The 24,428-nt window shown below is 37.9% G+C and overlaps 1 protein-coding gene across 2 annotated transcripts in view; it reads right to left on the bottom strand.

Annotated features, from left to right (window-relative positions):
• The window catches only part of LOC306885061 (NACHT, LRR and PYD domains-containing protein 12-like), a 53,388-nt gene that overhangs the window by 17,081 nt on the left and 11,879 nt on the right, over positions 1 to 24,428 (bottom strand). Inside the window, exons 4-12 of one of the 2 annotated variants that reach the window (XM_079441388.1) lie at positions 18,563 to 18,673; positions 18,294 to 18,353; positions 16,410 to 18,176; positions 16,071 to 16,244; positions 15,344 to 15,517; positions 10,631 to 12,424; positions 10,292 to 10,465; positions 6,710 to 6,883; positions 2,869 to 3,042 (exon numbers count right to left, since the gene is read on the bottom strand). In XM_079441388.1, coding sequence (XP_079297514.1) covers positions 2,869 to 3,042; positions 6,710 to 6,883; positions 10,292 to 10,465; positions 10,631 to 12,424; positions 15,344 to 15,517; positions 16,071 to 16,244; positions 16,410 to 18,176; positions 18,294 to 18,353; positions 18,563 to 18,673 — 4,602 coding nt within the window. Of the gene's footprint in view, positions 1 to 2,868; positions 3,043 to 6,709; positions 6,884 to 10,291; positions 10,466 to 10,630; positions 12,425 to 15,343; positions 15,518 to 16,070; positions 16,245 to 16,409; positions 18,180 to 18,293; positions 18,354 to 18,562; positions 18,674 to 24,428 lie in introns of both variants that reach the window. The other variant, XM_079441387.1, reaches the window with a different exon arrangement.

The raw sequence follows: 24,428 nt of genomic DNA on the forward strand, positions 1-24,428 counted from the left end.
GGGCTGGGGACCCCGCTTACGACTGGCTCCACGGCGCCGCTTGGGTGGAGGCTGCTGCTGCGGCACAGGAGCGGGGGCAGCCGCAGGGGGTCGCCCTCGGCGACGAGCAGGCTGAGGTGCCGCCGGCGGTGGATTGGATGCAGCAGCGGACCGCCGTGGCAGGATGTGGCTGATCGCCTCAGACTGCTTCTGTACAGCCGAGAACTGCTGGGCGAAGTTCTCGACCGCGTCGCCGAAGAGGCCCATCTGGGACACGGGGGAATTAAGGAACCTGACCTTGTCGGTATCCCTCATGTCGGCCAGACACAGCCAGAGATGGCGTTCCTGGACCACCAAAGTGGACATCGCATGACCCACCGACCGCGCAGTCACCTTCGTCGCCCGAAGTGCGTGGTCTGTCGCGACACGAAGTTCCTGAAGAACTTGCGGGTCATAACCACCCTCGTGCAGGACCCTCAGTGCCTTGGCCTGATGGACCTGCAACAACGCCATAGCATGTAAGGCGGAGGCGGCCTCCCCACAGGCCTGGTAAGCCTTGCCGGTAAGGTCCGACGAGTGCTTACAGGCCCGGGAAGGGAGAGACGGCTCCCCCCGCCAGGTTGAGTTAGGGCACAGCTGCATAGCAACAGCCTGCTCCACCGGGGGGATGCGCGTGTAACCCTTAGCCATGCCGCCATCGAGGGTGGTGAGGGAGGAGGACCCACTGGCACGGTTTCAGGCAGTAAAAGGTGCCTTCCACGTACCAGTGAGCTCTTCATGCACTTCCGGGAAGAAAGGAACCGGGGTGGGTGGCTGAGAACCAGCTCGTGCCACCCCGAGAAACCAATCATCCAGCCTCGAGGGCTCAGGACACGGTGGAGGAGTCCACACGAGCCCGACCCTGTTGGCGGCCCGGGAAAGCATAGCCATCATTTCTGGATCTGTATCGGGCACAGCCACTGTACCTGAAGGAGGCAACTGCGCCGACACATCATCTCCGGAAAAGTCTGACTCACCCTCCGATGCAGCTATCGACATCCGGTCATCGGGAGGAGCGCCGAAGGACACAGATGGTGCACACCTCTGAGATGGCCCACCGCGCTCCCCTGGCAGCTCCACTGGCTGCGGAGTGCAGGAGGAGTGAGGGTTCCTAGGGTGTTGGTTCCCCGAAGGAAGCGCACTCACTGTGATCCTCAGATCACCAGCGCCGCCACTCGCAGCAACCCTCTGAGGAGGATTGGAACGAGGCAGCGGCACTGGGACTCCGCCCCTTTGCAGGAGCTGGAGTCTCGACCGCAACTCCGAGATGGTCATCTTCCCACAATGGGTACATGACTCATCCACAAACGCTGCCTCAGCGTGCACTGAGCCCAGACACGCGATGCAGCCCTCGTGACCATCTCCCGGCGCCAGGTAACGACCGCATCCAGAAACACACAAGTAGAATGTCATCTTTAAAAAGACGCAAGCTCTACTTGTGCAAGCTCTTTTAGGGACTCGCTCTCTTAGTCAGTGCTGAAGCACGCAGGGGAACGGCCGTGACAACACAGACAGGGAATTGTGCAGCCTGTCTGTGTGCTCTCTCTCTCTCTCTCGCCGCTTTCTACCAGCTGTGAAAACAGCTTTTATGCGCTCTTAAGCGCACCGTTTAACAGCCGTGAAAACGGCCCTTTCCGCTCTTTCTGCTCACAAAAAAGGCAAAAAAAAGAGAAGAAAAGGATTGAAGAGAATCGACCCCGCTGCTGTGCTGTACACCCGCACCTCACAAAGAGATCGTCCAGCAGAGACTCTTTTTAGACCACTTAGCAGAAACAACTGTTCGGCTTCGAAGCGAAAAGCTAAAGATGCAACGCACCTGCTGCTCATTATATACCCGCGCTGCGAGGTGAGCAGCTGCTGCATATGATTGCATGCCAATGTGCATTGGCTCGTTTTAGTTACACTCAAAGCAGATTGGCCTCTCTAGCGAGATTCCTATTCGTCGGTCAGTCCGACGTACGTCGAACGTGACCGACTGAATGGGAACAGGCAATATGGTGTCTAAAACGCAAGTCTCTTAATATTAAATATTAAATAAATTTCACATTTGTAATCGTGCTTATTTTTGAAAAGAAAATCATCACTCTTCGTGTGATATTAACTAGGCTATATGAAATGATATATAAACACATTTTCTGCTCCATATCTTGAATTTTGTGATCATTCTTAGTGTATTTTATTAGACTGAATCATGCAGTGAAAGAACACTCTAAATGCACACACGCTGTAGTCTAGACTTCATCAAGTAATGTAAGCGTGCGCTCCGTAGCTGTTTTGTTTAGATTTTGCAAAATACTCCATAATGTCAAATTACATATCGTTAAAATAACAATTATGATATTATTGAAGATGATATATATCGCGCACCCCTAGCTACACTCCTACCTTAAATTACCAATAAATTATTTTGCCAACAAAACTTTGGTCAAACTTATTTATTTTATGTAATGGAGAAATCTAATACACTGGCAAGCTACTCAATGACTGCTCAGCCAAACACAGCAAAATCTAGCAGCTCAGACCTGCTTCTACGTGTGGTTTGAGGGGTTCGTTTCAATATCACAGAAAATATCAGAACTGTTTAATTCTTTTGTAAATACCCCGAATCATAAACACACATCTGTATGATAAAGCAGCTGTTTTTAGATCATCCACTCACCCTATAATATAGTAAGTATTTTAAAATTGTGTCAAAAACTTTGGAAAGAATGTAATGGAAGATTAAAACAGCATCCTTTTCAATGAACTGCCAGGACACTTTCTTTATGACACAGTTTTGGTTTTCATTTTGTTCATACTCAACAAAGGAGCAACATTTAGGAGGATGCTGACAGATTTATATAATCTTACCAGAGTTTCTCCAGTTTACAGTGAGGATCCTTCAGTCCATCAGAGAGCAGATTCACTCCTGACGCTCCTAATTTATTAAATGACATATTCAGATATCTCAGGTGTGAGGGGTTTGATCTCAGAGCTGAAGCCAGAGCAGCACAACCTTCATCTGTGACGCCACAATCCCTCAACCTGTAGAGAACAATAACACTCTTCAGTCTCTCAGTTCAGGATCTACAGCTCAGATAAGCAGCAACTTAAAGCCTTGGCAACTTTCATGTATTTTTTACGTTAAAGACAAAAAATAAATTAAAATAAAGATACCATGAATGCTAAAATAATGAATCATGTATTATATAATCAACAAACTACAAAAGTATACTATATAGTACAGTTGATCATTTAACTGGTCGTGCTGTCGTGATAACCGCGCTATTGAGAGCATAACCTTTTTTTTTTTTTCACAAGGTTACGCCCTTCTCGTTTTATACTTCGTGCATATGAACTGAATATTAGTAATGATAACAATGTGTACCATGCTGATTTGTACAGAGGCTCAGTATATTTGCACTGAACAAGCCTGAACAGAGCGAATGAGAGAGAGATCGACTGATTGGGTGCGATTAACTGCGTCTGTCCTTCAGGCCGAGTCACGATATACAATTTAATTTAACATTTACAGACTTAAAGTTTAAAAAGCCAAGCTAAGAAAATAAGATTAGACAGAATTTGAAGCTTTCACAGATAAAGGAAAGTTATTCCATAGCCTCGGCCCAACTATTGCAAGTTTTCTAGCTGGATGTTGTGCTTACGATCAATAATCGAGTCTCTTTGTTTTCGATCAAACTGATTTTCAGAATAAAACACGAGTCTCAAGACCAAAGTATACTTCATCCGTCTGCATCACTCGCTGTGAAGCGGGATCGATAAGCTTGGTCTTAAAGCCTTCCTTGAGAGGCTACGTTCGCAATTCATACATTACTTTGGAAAAATAATAATTAATTTGTTATTTGTATAGTCTAGGTCAGGGGTCACCTGGTAGCCCGCATGGAGTCTCTCAGTCGCCCGTCAAGCATCATTATGATAAAAAATGATGTTAATAATGATGATAAGCTCTGGACATTTTTGCTCATCATATGACACAACAGAAATAAGTGCTTCAGCAGCAGTCAGTGCATGTTCTGTGTGTCTCTGTGTGAATGCGTGCAGTAGTTTCGTCTGATACACAAACTCAAACACACACGGCTCGCGGTGTTTTTACCATCTGTGTCTCAATATATGAGGACATGGACACATGCACTTCATCTCCAGAGTTGCTCTGAGAATCACTTAACCAACTTTATGCAGTTTCATTTGAGAAAAATTACCGTCAAATACTCGCTGAAAGACCTTCACGACAAAACTGAAAGACCTTCACGACACACCGCCAAAATTAAAGCCCAGTTTAACTTTTGTATAGATTATATATATTATATATTTGATTTTTGGAATATATTTTGACTGATTATATTACTACTGTATACTAAAATGCAATTCCCATAGTAATAATAATATTATTAATAATATAATTTTAAGGAACATCATATAACCAAGTTATTTTTTTTATTTTTTTTATTATTAATTTATACAGTTCCGTTGTACAGCATCTTATCTGATCAAATTAAAATGCATTTTTTTTGTACTGAATCATAAAACACAGAATCCATAAAAAAAAAAAAAAAAGGAGAACACATATTTGAGGTAAAAATTAAATGTATGTATTGGGGCCCTAAATTAAAAGGTAGGTCCTCAGTGGAATTTAATTTTGAACAAAGTTATGTTTACCTTCATTCTCAAGGTCTAACAAACATGTGGAAAGCATTTCCTTCCCCATTAATGGTAAATTAATATCATGATAAAAACCAATATTGTATGACATGGAAAAAAAATATTGTGATAGCCTATTTTTTATAAATTTCCTGGATTGATAAAAACATTGAAAATTCTTGTGAGAAAACATTAATGTCATGTATGTATGTATGTATGTATGTATATGTGACAATGATAAATAAAATTATATTTATAATTTTATTTACTTATTTGGAGCATATCAAAAAGTAGCCCTTGAGACCATTTTATCCCTTCAGGGAGCCCTCACTCACAAGAAGGTTGGTGACCCCTGGTCTAGGTGGTCATACGGCGTATGCCTGCAAATACGGGACAAACTGATGCCTGAAATACAGGACGATTCTGTATTATACAAAACAGTTGACAACCCTATATAAAATGCAAAAGAGAATTGACTCGGGGGCCCCCTAGTGTTCGGGGCCCTGGGCTGCAGCCCATGTTGCCCATTAGGATAAAAACACGGCCCTGATACCGCATACCGCGCTATTGAGCCACTCAAAATTACCACAAGGGGAATTACTTCACCACGACAGCCCTATTAACTGGGAAAACACCATATACACAAGAAAAATGGTCTCTTTGTAAAGCATAATAATTGAGTATAAACCAGGATTTAGGTGCTGAAAGATGATGTCTTATTGTTAGTCAGATGCATTGAATTGTGATTGTGCCTCAGATGCAATCAACTGAAACTGTGCTCATGTTTACACTTCACATTTAAATCAATTCAAACTTTATTATGTCGAGCCAAAACACACAGATTACGAATAATATCTCATCAATTCACTTCCTTTCCCGCTCACTCGTAAGTAGACTCATTTATTCAATCATATTCATGCATCAGACTCAACATCAACATCTTAACAACATTTGAAGAATATAACCTTAAGTAACATAACTGTTGTATATTAAATAAAAAATATAATATGTATTCCTGGTTAATTCACTGATCATCTGTACACATTTATTAAATAAATACTACATAAAGGATCTGAAATTCATGGATTTTTCTTTTTTCTTGCAATATGAGCATAACCAATTTAACTACATTAAGTATTATAAGTTTATAACAAATACCTGCAGAGAGCACCGGCGGCCTGGTGATGTTTCAATTTACAGCGTGATTCAATGACCTTTAAATCCATATAATTTTAATATTTGGTCACATGCAAACTCAGAGATAGAGTTTGAACTTTTATATTGAAATCACGATGTACAACAAATCGCATATAGAAATATGTTGATGTATTCTCCTGTGCTGGCATGGGTTTCTAAAAGATTTACTTTATACATCTAGTGAGATAACGTGCACTGTTTTCCCAGATGAACAAACTCATGCAAAGGAAGAGTTTGTGTCTCGAGCTGCTGAGATGGAGACGTGCTTCACGCTTGTAAATGATAACAGTAAAACACAGAGCGCGTTCAGATGAAACCCAAATAAACAGCACATGCAATAAAAGACCAAACAATATAATGCAAGCACCATCAAAGGTTTTACACAAACTCAACTTTATACTGATATCACGAGACCGCTTTTAACCTCAAGTAGTAATATCGCGAGATCTCGTGCGGGCCGGCAGCCGGTGAAGTGCTCTGTATTTAGACGCGCTGCGTCCTTAATTTAGCTAGAAAAGATTGCTTTTGTCGAAAACAAAAATTAACACCAATTTCATATACTGCCTTTTAAACATTCAAGTACTTTTCAAGTACCTTTTCATAAATATGGTGGTTTTCAAGGGTTTTCCAGGACTTAAATTTCAAAAAGTCAAATACAAGCACCTTGTACTAATATAGTAAGTATTTTAAAATTGTGTCAAAAACTTTGGAAAGAATGTAATGAAGATTAAAACAACATCCTTTACAATTAACTGCCAGGACACTTTCTTTATGACATAGTTTTAGTTTTAATTTTGTTCATACTCAACAAAGGAGCAACATTTAGGAGGATGCTGACAGATTTATATAATCTTACCAGAGTGTTTCCAGTTTACAGTGAGGATCCTTCAGTCCATCAGAGAGCAGATTCACTCCTGAAGCTCCTAGTTTATTTAATGAAAGATACAGTTCTCTCAGGTGTGAGGGGTTTGATCTCAGAGCTGAAGCCAGAGCAGCACAACCTTCATCTGTGACTCCACAATAATTCAACCTGTAGAGAACAATAACACTCTTCAGTCTCTCAGTTCAAGATCTACAGCTCAGATAAGCAGCAACTTAAAGTCTTGGCAACTTTCATGTATTTTTTATGTTAAAGTAAAAAAATAAAGATACTATGAATGATAAAACAATTAATCATGTATTATATAAACAATAAACGATAAAAGTATAATATATAGTACAGTTGATCATTTAACTGGTCGAGCTGTCACGATAACCGCGCTATTGAAGAGCATAACCTTTCTTTTCTTTTTTCTTTTTTTTCCGCAAGGTTACGCCCTTCTCGTTTTATACTTCGTGCATATGAACTGAATATTAGTAATGATAACAATGTGTACCATGCTGATTTGTACAGAGGCTCAGTATATTTGCACTTAACATGCCTAAACAGACAGGAATGAGAGAGAGATCGACTGATCGCGTGCGATTAACTGCGTCTGTCCTTCAGGCCGAGTCATGATATACAATTTAATTTAACATTTACAAACTTAAAGTTTAAAAAGCCAAGCTAAGAAAATAAAATTAGACAGAATTTGAAGCTTTCACAAATAAAGGAAGGTTATTCCATAGCCTCGGCCCAACTATTGCAAATAGTATGCTTTCTAGCTGGATGTTGTGCTTGCGATCAATAATCGCGTCTCTTTGTATTCGACCAAACTGATTTATTTATAATATAACCTTAAGTAACATAATTGTTGTATATTAAATACAAAAATATAATATTTATTTCTGCTTAATTCACTGAATATCTGTACACATTTATTATAGAAATACTACATAAAGGATCTGAAATTCATGGAATTTTCTTTTCTCTTGCAATGTTCATTGGTTAATTAATATTGCTATACAAATGGGTTTTTTTTAGCCCTGGCCCCGCCTATTTTACACCTCTAGGGCCGGGCTTCGGGCCAATTTTCACGTCATAGTTCAGACGTGGGCCGGGCCTCAGGCCTGTTTTAGGCTTCTCCTTATTTTTATATTTTAGACTTCTATCAATTAGTGATGAAAAAAAATGCCTCGCTGGTGGAAACAACACGAGACCGTGCCGTGACTGTCAAGAGCGACTCGACGGTCTTCAGCGCAGATGAAGAGTTCTGCCGTCAAATACACGCAATAGACTGAAGCTTGCTGCAAAGCCCCATCAAAAGTAATTACCATGAATGTGTTGGGGGTAAATAGTAAGGAGATATTTGAATTATTTACTAATAAACTAGTGTTTTCTGTGACAGTGTCGCAAAGATGAAGATGATGATCCTGACGTCATCTCCTCATTAGACGCGCCTTTAGAGAGAAGTGCATCTTCACAGATTATAATGAAAGAGTTTTTGTTTTCGATTTGATTTATTTCATTAAGTAGTAATTTAAAGCTTTCTATAGATATATTTATCATGTCTGTGAGGCATGTATTCGCAAGACTGAGCTTTCCTGTACCTCAAATAGTAGAGCATGGCGCTAGCAACGCCAAGATCATGGGTTCGATTCCCAGGGAAAGCACGAGCTGATAAAATGTAGAAACTGTAACTTGAATGCAATGTAAGTCGCTTTGGATAAAAGCGTCTGCTAAATAAATAAATGTAAAATGTAATGTATTCGCTGACTTTCGGTTCCTTTTAGTGAAGCGTTTCTGTTCAAGACGAGACGGCAGAAAGCGCATCATTGTTTTCTTTATTTTATTAAATTATTTTATATATTTTATAAAACGTTTTGTTGATATTATGAGTGCACACAAATAAAAGTAGACCATTTACAGTTCCGAATGATGTATTACTCTTACTTTTATGAGCAAAAATTACTGTGTAAGTTGTTTCCATTGAAAAATAAATGCAATTGGTTGCGCTAGCGCCTCCATATCCTGCGCTTTAGCTTCCACTCTCCGCACAAACTACTGGATGCAGCGCACATTTATCTAGGTTTAATGTTTAAACATTGTCATATGCTTGAACTGTTTTAGTATATCTACAGATTTTATTTTAGGCAAGTCATGATGATTTGAGAAGGCTAAATTGATCAAACATGGTTATGATCAGCCTGCCGGTCTGCCACTAGCCGCTTGGTCCTTACTTTAAGAAAGAAAAAACGTATTTAACGAACGAAAAAAAAATAAATAAAAAATGCTCCAAACGCTCCAAAATTAACTTAATAAAAAACCGAAACGAAACATAATAACTTTGCCATTACATACAAAATTGAACTATTTTAATAGCTGAAACAGTCTGATTTGGGAGAAGGGGGAAAAAAGACAGGCTCGGGTCAGACTCGGGCTGCATTCTGTCAAGTTCTCGGACACGGGCCAGGCTAGGGCCTGAGCGTCTAATTTGAGACCCCCTGAGTGAATATGCTGTCCAGAGGCCCAGAATCCGGAGCGGCGTCCCTGGTCACATTGTTTGTGTATTTTTTGTAATTAAAACCAAATGTGTTTTATTTCAAATTAGTTTTATTTCATGAGCTTACTTAAGATAATTAGCATTTAAATCAATGTTTCATGTCCTTTATTATTTATTTAACAGTCAGACTCCACTTTGCAGTGTCTTGATCTGTTTAAAGGGTTAATTCACCCAAAAATTTGGGTGAATTAACCCTTTCTTCTGCTGGACACAAAATATGATATTTTGAAGAATGATGGTAACCAAACAATTCAGTCATTGACATTTATAGTATTTTTGTCCATACTATTGAAATCAATGGCTACCAGCAAATGTTTGGTTATCAACATTATTGAAAATATCTTCTTTTGTATTCAACAGAAAAAAAAGAAACTCATACAAGCTTGATAAAACACAGAGTGAGTAAATGATGACAGAATTGTCATTTTTGTGTAAACAATCCCTTTAAGTGTCTCTTACAAAATGCTTTGAATTCCATTTTGTTCACCCAAAACTCTTCAAACTTTGACAAAGTCAGCCATGTCTTGACGTGATTCTGACGAACATATCAAACCTTAATAGTCTTTTCAGGTGTTTTTGAGGCTCTTAGTATGGTTAAAATTTCATGAATCTCTAGTTGTCAGCCTTTAAACATTGGCAAAGCCTAAAATATTGCCATTGATTGTTACCGCCCTCCAGTCAATATGAAATCAGCTAATTTGGTTTGAATTTGATTTATTTTTTATTTTTTATTGTAGGCGCTTATTTTAAAATACTTTGTGATTCATGTCATTCACACATTGAGGATGTGAAACTACAATTGGATTTTGTACTTGAACGATGTGGCCACGGTGAGGGAATGCCATCCAGCTGGCATGAGGAAGTGTACACATTAAAACGAATAAAATAATCCTCTAATATTTACTCACTTAACTTTGTTTATATGTATATATATATTTACATTTAACTTGTATATCATTTATTATTCACAGTGGGATGATAATGAAGGAGCATGTTGGACTTTTATACACACTTACTTCAGTTTCTCCAGTTTACAGTGAAGATCTTTCAGTCCATCAGAGAGCAGATTCACTCCTGATGCTCCTAGCTTATTCTCAGACAGGTCCAGATCTCTCAGGTGTGAGGGGTTTGATCTCAGAGCTGAAGCCAGAGCAGCACAACTTTTATCTGTGACTCCACAATCCCTCAACCTGTAGAGAACAATAAAACTCTTCAGTCTCTCAGTTCAGCAAACACTGGTATAAATGATATGATATATGATTTTTTCCTTTTACTGCTTTGGTAAGAATGTACCTGCTAAAGTGCTAAATGTGATCATGTTTATCAGTGTAGTGATTGTTGTCAGTGTGACTTACTGAACTGATCTGGATTCTTTAATCACAGGCAGCAGCTTCTGAAGAACTTCATCTGCTGTATTTTGGGCGCCAATAAACTGTTTTAGATTAAACTCATCCATCTTCTGCCCTGATGTCAGCAACACATAAACCAGAGCTGACCACTGTGAAGAGGAGAGTTTGGTTTCTTTTATTTGTCCAGATTTCAGATAATCCTGGATGTCCTGCATCAGTGAATCATCACCCAGTTCATTCAGACAGTGGAACAGATTGATGGATCTCTCTGGAGATGGATTCTCACTGATCTTATGTTTGATAAACTCAACTGTTTCCTCTTTGTTATAGGAGCAGCTTCCTGTCTGTGCAAGTAGTTCTCGTAAGAGAGTCTGATTGGACTCCAATGAAAGACCCAGAAGAAAATGCAAGAAAAGGTCCAGATGTCCATTCTTACTCAGTAAAGCTTCATCTACAGCTCTCTGATGCATCTCAGATAATGAAACATTTTTCTTCTGGTTTAAAATCTTAGAGAACACACTTTGTTTTGTTTGGTCAAAAACATTTCTGTTCTTCTTTGTAAAGGAGAGATGTGCATATAGAGCTGCTAGATGTTCCTGGATGCTCAGATGAACAAAGCAGAAGACTTTCCCCTGATACAAGCCAGACTCCTCTCTGAACATCTGAGTGCACAATCCTGAGTACACTGATGCTTCTTTCACATCAATGCCACACTCTCTCAGGTCTTCCTCATAGAAGATCAGGTTGCCTTTCACAAGCTGCTCAAAAGCCAGTTTCCCCAGTTTGAGGATCATGTCTTCATCTTTGACTTTCTTCTCATAGTCCTTCTCTTGCTTGATGTTGGTCTGAAGGATCAGGAAGTGTGTGTACATTTGAGTGAGGGTCTTGGGAATCTCTCCTCTCTCTGCTCGACTCAACATCTTCTCCAGAACAGCGGCTGAGATCCAGCAGAACACTGGGATGTGGCACATGATGTAGAGGCTCCTTGATGACTTCAGGTGTGAGATGATTGTATTGGCCAGACTCTGATCACTGATTCTCTTCCTGAAGTATTCCTGCTTCTGTGTCTCATTGAAGCCTCGTACCTCTGTCACTCGATGGACACACTCAGAGGGGATGAGATCAGCTGCTGCTGGTCTGGAGGTGATCCAGATGAGAGCAGAGGGAAGCAGATTCCCCACAATCAGGTTCATCAGCAGCACATCCACTGAGGCTGATTCAGATATATTATACAGTTTTACTTTGCTCTTAAAGTTCAGAGACAGACGACACTCATCCAGACCATCAAAGATGAACAACACTTTATATTCATCACTGGATATTTCCATTTCTTTAGTTTCAGCAAAAGAGTCATGAAGAAGATCTGAAAGACTGAGAGGTTTGTCCTTCATTAGATTGATTTCTCTGAAAGGAAGTGGAAATATGAGCTGGACGTCCTGATTCCCGTTCCCTTCAGCCCAGTCCAGGATGAACTTCTGCACAGAGACTGTTTTTCCAATGCCAGCGACTCCCTTTGTCAGGACAGTTCTGATGGCTTTTTTTTGTCCAGGTAAAGGTCTAAAGATGTCATTGCATTTGATGGCTGTGTCCTCTGTTGCTGCTCTCCTGGATTGTGTCTCAATCTGTCTCACCTCATGCTCATTATTGATCTCTCCACTCTCACTCTCTGTGATGTAGAGCTCTGTGTAGATCTCATTCAGGAGTGCTGAGTTTCCCTGCGTCGCTGTTCCCTCATTCAGACACTCAAACTTCTTCCTCAGATTTACTTTAAGCATTCTTTGAATCAGTTGAAAGTAATGACTGAAATATAAGAAAAAAAAAAAAAACAGGTTACAACATAAAATAAATTAACACTTGTTTATCAAATAGTTAAGCAATATCATGTGACCAAGAATACTGTTGTTTAAATATCAGCACGACAGGGATTTTTCTGTAGGCACAAAGCTGCTGGTAATCAAAGTTGTGCTGATATTCAGATAAGCAGCATGATTGTGAGTTTGACACAACAGTTCAATAACATACATTTTAGAGGCAATATTGCCAGTTACTTTCTGATTTTTACTTTGTTAATGACAAAAGCTTCAGGGCCACAACAAAATTATCATTTGAGCGTCCCAGAGCAGAACACAGTAGATGCTTCATTATGGAACAAATGAGCGTTTTTTTAATTAATCTATCTAAACAAAACTGTTGTACCTCAGAGCAGCTGATGTGTGCTCACTTAAATATTTTTACAAAAACTCTATCATTTAATTTTTTTAAAAACTTTAAAATCCTTCACACATCTTTATGAACACAGTTGTAACATTTTCATCTTGCCCAATAATATTTTATATTAATAAAAAATATCATAAGTGAAAATATGTAAGACACTTTGGAAAGAGTCTATGAAGACAAAAGCAACATTCCTATTAGTAATTTCACAATACTTTTTTTAATCATTATTCACCATATGAGTAAAACAGAGGGGGATGTTGCAGCTCTTTAATGCAGCTCAGAGGGACATAGAATGCTAACCTGGAATTACAAATGCATAAATGATGTTTTGATATTTGAAACATTGAAAACTGACGTATGAAATTTCGATTGCGAACTGAATAATTTAAAAGGTTGATTCATTCACGAACGAATCACCGTCATGTTGCTCAGAGATGCAAAAACAGAGCTGTGGCTGTGTTTGGATTTATTTTTGTTGGAGAAATCTAGCAAAAGCAGGACATATGATGTCTAAAACGTAAGTCTCTTAATATTAACTTCTTGTTTATTGAACTGTTGCATAAAATCACATTTGTAACCATGCTGACTTTTGGAGAAAAGACTGGCACTCTTCACGTGATGAATGATATACCGTAAATATAGGCTATACATTTTCTGCCCCCGTATCTTAAATTATGTGATCATTCTAAATGTATTTTAATAGACTGAATCGTGCAGTGAAACTCGTACACGCACTAGTTTAACCTCTGTTAACTGATTCATTCTCTGACGGCAGGTGTCGCGTTTGGCTGAAATATAACAGTTTTCCGGTAAAGACAGAACACAAAGCAGAGCAGCACCGGACTTTTTGAATGAAATCATAGCCTTTTGAAGTTTAATTTTCATATTCAGCTATAAGAATTACAGAACCTCAGACACTTTGAACTCCTGAGATGGACAACACACACACAGTGCATCAACATACAGACATCTGTCTCCACATCCCACTGAGAGAAAACGCGGGGAAATGCCTCTCTCGCATATGCATAAGTTCCTTTCATCCCCTCTTCCCCTCACCCATCCTTCCCTTCTCTCAGCTCACTCAGAATGGTCAATAGTAGAATGTAAAGTTCTACATTAATGCAAGTGATATTTACAGTCATGTTTGGTATCATTTGAATTGTCTCAGGGCGACTGGTACAATGGTCTCATTCTTATAAGAAGCAAACTAAAAGGTAATACAGATCCTAAGAGTTCAGAGATATTTTGCATACTGTAGAGGGTGTGTCAGTTCTCAGTGGTTTTCATGCAAATTACCTTCTGTCCCAAAAGGTGCTAACTCGACTTGATTAAAGCAAATTCCAATTGTTAGTTCCTGTCTCCATCTCAGGGGGTGTTGGTCTTGGTCTGAGGTACTTAAGGAAAATGTTGCAAAAGGATCGGGGCGATTCTGTAGCCAGAAGCCCGTAGTGTGGTGTGTCTCAATACTCACACTATGTATTTCTATAAAGTCAGATATGCATCCTTTACTCGTAGATTTATCTTTGAGAATTCGATGTTTTGTATTGATATGATTTGATCTCTTTGAATTGCTGTGTAATTGACATAATACATACAGTATTTACCTGACTGATAATAAATTGTTACATTTGACCTTATTCGGTTTTACTCTGTAATTATTGACTCTAGTAGATTATGTTGTATCCTTGTTAAAGACATGAGCAACCGAATGAACGAGTAAATATAAAGTCAAGAGTTAACTAGAATAATCAAATATCAGAAGAATACTAATTAGAAATAGACAAGCAAGCAATTTGTATTTCAAGCTAAATACGAGGTCATAATAAAATGGAGTCAGATTAAATGATAAAATGGAGTCAGATTAGAGTTTAATTTAAATAGAAGAGCTTTGCACATTGAAAAGACCGAACACGCAGGAAACCTTCATCCACTATTGGATACCTTCCTTGGACCAAATGGGTGGACCTTACACAGCCATATCGCAATTCTGGTCTTACCATCTGCAAATTTAAGACCTCTTGAAAATTGTACAAGATTTATTGTACAATTTAAGACTTTTTAAGGCCTTAAATTTGATACAACTGAATTTAAGACTTTTTAAGACCCCACGGACACCCTGAAAACACAGTAGATGCTTCATTATGGATTGAATGAGCGTTTTTTAATTAATCTATCTATTTAAACAAAACTGTTGTATCTCAAAGCAGCTGATGTGTACTCATTTAAATATTTTTTACAAAAACTCAATCATTAAATTTTTTTTTAGAACTTTAAAATCCTTCACACATCTTTATGAACACAGTTGTAACATTTTCATCTTACCCAATAATATTTTATGTTAATAAAAAATATCATAAGTGAAAATATGTAAGACACTTTGGAAAGAATCTAACGAAGACAAAAGCAACATTCCTATTAGTAATTTCACAATACTTTTTAAAATCATTATTCACCATATGAATAAAACAGAGGGAGATGTTGAGACACTTTATACAAACTTACCTCAGTATTTTCAGTTTACAGTGAGGATCCTGCAGTAGATCAGAAAGCTGCTTGACTCCCAAATCTTTCATTTCATTTCCAGTCAGATCCAGTTCTCTCAGGTGTGAGGGGTTTGATCTCAGAGCTGAAGCCAGAGCAGCACAACCTTCATCTGTGACTCCACAATAATTCAACCTGTAGAGAACAATAACACTCTTCAGTCTCTCAGTTCAGGATCTACAGCTCAGATAAGCAGGAACTTCACAATCAGAAAGAGAAACTTAATCCACAACATGATGAAGAGATCCAGTTTTAGGTTTAGACCCACTTCTACATGGTAATTCAGGGGGTCATTTCAAAACCATAAAAATCTAATTTTTTTATGAAAGTACCTCAAACTCCTCAACACATGTATCAAATGAAAACAGTTGTCATATCTTCATATTATCTAAATTCAGTCGCAAAGAAAGCAATTATTTTACTCAAACAGTAGAGAATGGTCTATGAGCAACACCAAGATCATTGGCTCAGTTCCAAGGAATGCACGTCGCCTTGGATAATAGCATCTGCTAATTGTATTCAAGTAAATAAAATTATGTCATACACCTTGAAAATAATCTAATTAAGTTTAAGAAAACATTCTTTTCAGTTATCTTAATGCACTTTTTTGCTTTACTTTTAACTTGTATATCATTTATTATTCACAGTGGGATGATAATGAAGGAGCATGTTGGACTTTTATACACACTTCAGTTTCTCCAGTTTACAGTGAAAATCTTTCAGTCCATCAGAGAGCAGATTCACTCCTGATGCTCCTAGTTTATTCTCAGACAGGTCCAGATCTCTCAGGTGTGAGGGGTTTGATCTCAGAGCTGACGCCAGAGCAGCACAACCTTTATCTGTGACGCCACAATCCCTCAACCTGTAGAGAACAATAACACTCTTCAGTCTCTCAGTTCAGCAAACACTGGTATAAATGATATGATATATGATTTTTTCCTTTTACTGCTTTGGTAAGAATGTACCTGCTAAAGTGCTAAATGTGATCATGTTTATCAGTGTAGTGATTGTTGTCAGTGTGACTTACTGAACTGATCTGGATTCTTTAATCACAGGCAGCAGCTTCTGAAGAACTTCATCTGCTGTATTTTGGGCTCCAATAAACTGTTTTAGATTAAACTCATTCATCTCCTGCCCTGATGTCAGCAACACATAAACCAGAGCTGACCACTGTGAAGATGAGAGTTTGGTTTCTTTTATTTGTCCAGATCTCAGATAATCCTGGATGTCCTGCATCAGTGAATCATCACCCAGTTCATTCAGACAGTGGAACAGATTGATGGATCTCTCTGGAGAGGGATTCTCCCTGATCTTCTGTTTGATAAACTCAACTGTTTCTTTTTTGTTATAGGAGCAGCTTCCTATCTGTGTCAGTAGTTCTCGTAAGAGAGTCTGATTGGACTCCATTGAGAGACCCAGAAGGAAACGCAGGAAAAGGTCCAGATGTCCATTTTTACTTCGTAAAGTTTCATCTACAGCTCTCTTATGCAGCTCATATATCGAATTATATTTAAGCCAGTTTACAAATTTAGAGAACACACTTTGTTTTGTTTGGGCAAACACATTTATGTAGTTCTTTGTAACGGAGTGGTGCGCATATAGAGCTGCTAGATGTTCCTGGATGCTTAGATGAACAAAGCAGAAGACTTTCCCCTGATACAAGCCAGACTCCTCTCTGAAGATCTGAGTGCACAATCCTGAGTACACTGATGCTTCTGTCACATCAATGCCACACTTTCTAAGGTCCTCCTCATAGAAGATCAGGATGCCTTTCACAAGCTGTTCAAAAGCCAGTTTCCCCAGTTTGAGGATCATGTCTTCATTTGTCACCTTCTGCTCATAGTCCTTCTCGTGTTTGATGTTGGTCTGAAGGATCAGGAAGCGTGTGTACATTTGAGTGAGAGTCTTGGGAATCTCTCCTCTCTCTGCTCGACTCAACATCTTCTCCAGAACAGCGGCTGAGATCCAGCAGAACACTGGGATGTGGCACATGATGTAGAGGCTCCTTGATGACTTCAGGTGTGAGATGATTGTATTGGCCAGACTCTGATCACTGATTCTCTTCCTGAAGTATTCCTGCTTCTGTGGCTCATTGAAGCCTCGTACCTCTGTCACTCGATGGACACACTCAGAGGGGATGAGATCAGCTGCTGCTGGTCTGGAGGTGATCCAGATGAGAGCAGAGGGAAGCAGATTCCCCACAATCAGGTTCATCAGCAGCACATCCACTGAGGCTGATTCAGATATATTATACAGTTTTACTTTACTCTTAAAGTTCAGAGACAGACGACACTCATCCAGACCATCAAAGATGAACAACACTTTATATTCATCACTGGATATTTCCATTTCTTTAGTTTCAGCAAAAGAGTCATGAAGAAGATCTGAAAGACTGAGAGGTTTGTCCTTCATTAGATTGATTTCTCTGAAAGGAAGTGGAAATATGAGCTGGACGTCCTGATTCCCGTTCCCTTCAGCCCAGTCCAGGATGAACTTCTGCACAGAGACTGTTTTTCCAATGCCAGCGACTCCCTTTGTCAGCACAGTTCTGATGGCTTTTTTTTGTCCAGGTAAAGGTCTAAAGATGTCATTGCATTTGATGGCTGTGTCCTCTGTTGCTGCTCTCCTGGATTGTGTCTCAATCTGTCTCACCTCATGCTCATTATTGATCTCTCCACTCTCACTCTCTGTGATGTAGAGCTCTGTGTAGATCTCATTCAGGAGTGCTGGGTTTCCCTGCGTCGCTGTTCCTTCATTCAGATGCTCAAACTTACTCAGCAGATTTGATTTGAATCTGCTTTGGACCAGAGTCGAGTGTCATTAGATTAGATTAAGACATAAATTAGATGAGTAAAACTGATAGTAAAAAAAAAATAAAAATCTCCTGACAACCTGGACAGAAATTTTGTACCTCAGATTAGATGGCATGTGTTTTCCCCCAAATATTCCTGGAGTGTCCGTTAACTGCTCACTAATTATGGACAAACATGGACAGAGCAGAGACAATACAATTGAGCAGTGAAAAACAGTCGAAAAATCAAATGTGTGCAAGGAAAATTTGTACAATTTTGTTGAAATGACATAGAATTACCTAAATTTACGTCTCGTACAGAACGATCAAAACCAAACTATCTATCTAATCTATTCTCACATTAATCTATTTAAAAATAGATGTTGTACCTCAGATCAGGTGATGTGTGTCTTCCCTCAAATTTTTCCGGGTCTTCCATATACCGGTTACTCTTCATGGACAAGCAGCTGGGCTCTGATGAGATTGATCTGTCACTTTGGCTTTAACAGAATAGAAAAAATAGAGAATATAATAAAATAGAAGGAGGAAAAAAACATAGTTGATTTTATGTGTAGTACATTAATATAACAAAGAAAACATGAAAGGTATATTAAGCAACTTTAAATGAACTGATAAAATAATACAAATGAAAACCTGAATAATCATTACTTTACTAAAAACATCCACAGATTATGCTATCTATATCTACCTGTATCTAGCTTTATCTACTGTTTTGGATATCGATATTGCTATTGGTATTTACCTGCTTCAGTGTTATGTTATTTACTTGTATTTATGTTAATGCCGTATATGCTTTGTTATAAAAATGTTTCCACTTGCAATACTTGCTTTGTTATGATGAATAAGCAACAGTTGTGAAAGTTAGATGTCCAAGTTTGATGCTCTGTATTCAACCACAAAGTTTAACAAGAAGGTAGAAGGTACATAGTGATGAAGAGACTACAGCGAAGAAGAGTGCCAGATGCAGACAGCAACAGCATTACTCGCTTAGTAACCCTCGAATGCAATTTGACTGTGTGTGTGCAGCATCCACCTGGATGACTCAACGGCAGCCATATTGCGCCAGAACACCCACAGAGAGATGGTAGTATACGTTGTGTCAAAATGATTGATTTTATTACCCCTCATAAAAATTCCACCCCCCTCCCACAACTGGACACCTGTTTGGACACCTGTTTTGTACACCCCCCAGCCCCCGTCTAAGTGGCCATCTGGTTATTCACCTTATAGTGAACTTAAGGAATTTATGACAATGTGTTTGTGTGTGTGTGTGGGGCCAATGTTATGTGCTTTAAACTTTAAATGATGAAACTGTGTTAAATGGTGTAAAGGGATATTTTTTATTAAAGTGTTTTCACATACATATCAAGAAAAAAACATCAAGCATGTACGTAAAACGTACAAAGATTGTTTTTCCCTACAAGTCAAGACGTGCTAGTGTTGTTAAAACAGGAAAAAACGTAGAAACTAAAACAAAAAAGCATTGACATGTTAGTTAAACAATACGCTAGTTTTTCTATCATTAGAATTTAAAACTAGTTAGTTTGACAAAGTTAAATAGAAGAAGAGTTGAGCGCGTTGTTCGTCTAAAACAATAAGATATATTTATCAAAATCTATGTTGTGGTTTTTAAAATGTTTTGAGTTTATAATAGATACGAAGTTAAAGAAAATATAATTGTTTTTATCTTACCATGGTACACCTATTTTTCCCTACAAGTCAAGACGTGCTAGTGTTGTTAAAACAGGAAAAACGTAGAAACTAAAACAAAAAAGCATTGACATGTTAGTTAAACAATACGCTAGTTTTTCTATCATTAGAATTTAAAACTAGTTATTTTGACAAAGTTAAATAAAAAGAAGAGTTGAGCGCGTTTGTTCATCTAAAACAAAAAAGAATCGGACGCGTTAGTTAAAACAATACGATATATTTGTAAACATCTATGTCGTACTTTTGTTTTTTAAAGTTTGAGTTTATAACAGATACAAAGTTAAAGAAAATAGAGTCGACTTCTCTTACCGTGATGTGAAATAAAAATATCAGACCGTTAAAACAATAGTATAAGATAGTATAAGATACAATTTAAAACTAGTTTCACAACGGTAGAAATGTTAAACAAATGTGTATCTTACGGCGATCGTTAAAACACCAGCATAAGATACTTGTCGAAGTCTATCTTGCGGTCTACCATTAGCTGCACTGACAGAAAGTTAAACAAAAAGAAAAAGCCCTGACCATCTTACGTTGAAACATCTGTGCTCCGCGCTGTCAAAACTGAGAATGAGCTTTGGAGCACTGCGGTCAGACCACACCCACAAACGCCCTCTAACGCCGGAGGAGAGACCGGCCTGAAGATTTGCATGTTAAAAGAATTAAAGTAATGTTTTAACATTAGAACAAAGTTATTTTTAATAAATATTTAACATTTCTTAATGGATGAAAGCATTCGCCATTCATCCTAAAGCTTCTCACTTTTGAAATTAGGTTAATCTATACAAGTTTTTCTAAACAATCACCTCTAGGGCACAGGAAAATGTTGTTTTATTTTATTTTATTTAGTTATTCGCGCTTACTTCCTTTAATAGGTCTTTGATTTCTGTCAATCTTAACTTCTAGTGTGCTACATCAGTTAAAATACACAATGCGCACAAATATCTAACTGGAATGAAAGCGGACGTTTTTGTTTCATACTGGATCATAAAATCAAGACTGGACTCCTCCTTTGATTTTCTTGCCGTAAGACTTGATATCAGTTGAAACAGACGTACAACAAAATATGGCGGCTCACGCACCGCAATGAAACGAGAGAAGGTTTGAAGATGTGCAGAATCCGTGACTCTGCGCTATAGGTAAGAGCAAATATCAGGATGAAAAGTGGTGAAATAAGAGAGGATATAATGTTTTAACATTAGAACGAAAGTTGTTTTAATAAATCTTTTAGCATTTTCTTAATGAAGGAAACCGTTCAGCATTCATCCTAAAGCTTTTCACTTCAAAATTAGGTTACACAAGTTTTGTTCTAAACAAACGCCCGCAGGAAAATAACAAAGTTGTTTGTTTTGCCTTTAGCTATTCACACTTAATTCCTTTAATAGGCCTTTGATTTCTGTCAAGCTTAAGACTTCTGCCGTGGTATAACCCAGGCTTTTTCACTTTAAAAATTAGGTTACACAAGTTTTCTTTTAAACATTCACCTCTAACCCGCAGGAAAGTGTTGTTTTATTTTATTTTAGTTATTATACCTTTTATTTACTCTTTGATATTGTCAATCTTAAAACTTCTAGTGTGTTGTGTCGGTTAAAACGTACGTATGCGCACGTAAACTGGAATGAAAGTGAATGTTTTGGCGGTGGTCTTTGGATTTTGGTCATAATTAGACGACTAAACTTTCTACAATATCCAAATGTAAATATTTTGTCTCACGCAGTGGTGTGAAATGAGAAGGGCGCTGTGCGTCTGGCCGTATCACGGAACCGTCCGTATCTGATCAACAGACTCGTCGTAAAACATCTAAAGTTTCTGGGGATTCAACTCATTTGCAATCTAATGAGTTGTTGAGGGGATCTGGCGTCGTAAACTTTGTTAGAACGTGGTTCATTGATTAAAACAGATCGTCTTTCTAAGATGTTCAGCGATCAAAGGACACCCGTATTAACCATTTTATGACGTGCACCTGCGCGTGTGAACTCTGTCAGAGGTTTAGGCAAAAGTTCGCTGACCGGTCAAAGGAAGTGTGCCCTATTGAACCTTTTCATGACACATATCTGGTTAGGTATACTTGAGAATTGAGTATTTATAATGAATTTCTAATCTATTCGCATACGGTTTCAAACAAATGTTCAGGATGAGATGAGATAGACAAAGAAGAACCACAAACTTAAATAAATAGAGGTCCCCAAAGATGATGGTTTTAATAAGACGGTCTTTGCTGTAGGAAAACGTTGTTTAATTTACTTCATTTTACTTTATTTCTTTTTTCACTCATATATTTTTCAACCCTCAGCACAAACACACACACACAAATCTGAGTATGCTAAATTTTAAATACGAGCAAAATCGTATATGTTGTTTTTACTTTTTGTTGTTATTTAAGAAATGTTTTCATTTTAATCTACACTGTAGATAGTATGTGACCGTAAAAGAACAAATAGACATTTCACTTAAAACTTTCAGTAAATAATTACACCTACAGTTTTAAACATGTTTAAAAAGTTTTAAACACTTTGTGTGTCACTAAAGTAAGTCATGATGTCTATTTTCTTTAAATTAAACTTTAGTTTTATTCTTCAATTTCTTTCAGATAGCCTGATGATAATGCGCCCAAGTGGTTTTCTCACGTAGATAACTCTTTGGATGTCTTTGTGACAAACACATAATTTTTAATTCAGAAAAGTTTTTGAAATGTATGACTGAACTTTTCTCATTTGACAGACCTACGTTTCAATTTATTCACCCGAGGCGTTTAACGGCCAGAGGGAATACATGTTGTTTTCTAATTTTCATGGGAACCTTTATTGGTGTAAATTTCTAACCTAGAACACAAAACTTGTACATTTTGACTCTTTTGTAGGTATCACGTCATTTGAAATGGTTTACTAAAAGATTAAAGCGCCAGCATCTGTGTTTTCAGCATGAAAGAGATGTACAAGGATGTTTCAACTGTTATCGTCATTTTCTTTTTGACCCTACTAAACTGGTAATGAATGTTATATGACAAGTGATACAATGCACAGTTCTCATACTATGTGCGTAAATAGCTTTGCTGAAACATTTATGAGTATTTTTCCATGCCAACAGATTCTAAGAATCCTTTGTAAATTAAATTTTTCGAACACCACTACTTTTAGTCATATCAAGATTTCAGATGACCATTCACAATTTGTTTGTTGGACTGTGTATGTTTTTAGGTGAAGACGTCTCTTTGTGAGCTGTCATCATAATAGGATTAAATGAAAATCAAGAAATTAAGTAACAGTCTTTTCTCTTTGAGATATTTATTTTAGTGCAGCTTTGTGTCTGTCCGCGATGTGCGAACACGTGAAGCATCAACACGAAAATTAAGTCTTGCTGTTTTAACCTTAAAACTATCATTAATGAAATAAATCAAACTATTGCACTGAAAGCTACACATTCATTTAAGTTTGAACATGTTAAAATTTCCACCACTCTTGTAAAGAGTATCGATAAATTTCATCCATAACCTTTCGTACATTCAAGAGACAAAATCACTAAGAAAGGCACTATAGCAAGACAATAAAATGTTTATAATGCAGATAGAATTCAGAAAAAACTGTTTCATAAACAATTGTGAAAGTTTATTAATCGCGGATTTGTAAATGATATTTTTATTACTCCACTGGATTTAGTCATCTTGCTCAGATAGCAGATGACACAACTCACATTTCGTTTGAGTTTGTCTCTATTTGTTTTAAGACTCCTCCGCAAGTTCATGCTAATCCTTGAAAGAGAGCATGACGAGTACATGCTTATTCATTTAAGAACATTATTGAACATTTGACTGAACTTTTTATTATTTTGACAAACCTCCACTTCAAATTATTTCCCTTGAGGCATTTGTCCACTGAATCTTTTTCAACAAAACGACATTAAACATTAAAGAGTGTTATTGGTCACTATCGCCATCTTCTGTGAGTCAAATAAAGCAACATCTCTGGCGTACCTAAGAATCTACAATGCGTGCATGCGGTAAACATCTTTGTTTCTCCACTTCTGTCATATCTGTTAGATGTAATGCAAACAATATTTTGAGAACTATGATGTTCCACGCTTTTGTAAAGGTTATAGAAAGAATTCAAACATAATTTTTACATAGGAATTATCTTTGCATACAGAATACAGAAATCCTCCTCTTGATCTATTGTGACTGACATTTTACTAAGTCAGATGATCGGGATTACGGATGACGCGGCTCACATTTTGTTTGCTGGACTGTATATGTCATTATTATGACTGTACTGTAGGTGAGGCCCTCCCTCTGAGAACCATCAGCATTCGGTGTTCATAGAAATAGATGAAAATTAATTAAGAAACAATTATTGTGAGTGTTTGACTAAGTCGGTATTTCTTTTTTAGGACAATTATTCATCTATTTGATGTGAGACTTCATTAAGGCGTGCTGTTTTACACTTACAGCTGCAACATATCTCACCATCGTACTCAAAGCTACACATTCAGTAAAGTCTGAAGTTGTACGCGATCTTGAAAAGGCTACAG

The sequence above is a fragment of the Barbus barbus genome (assembly GCF_936440315.1).
Source record: "Barbus barbus genome assembly, chromosome: 19".
Classification (NCBI taxonomy): Eukaryota; Metazoa; Chordata; class Actinopteri; order Cypriniformes; family Cyprinidae; genus Barbus; species Barbus barbus.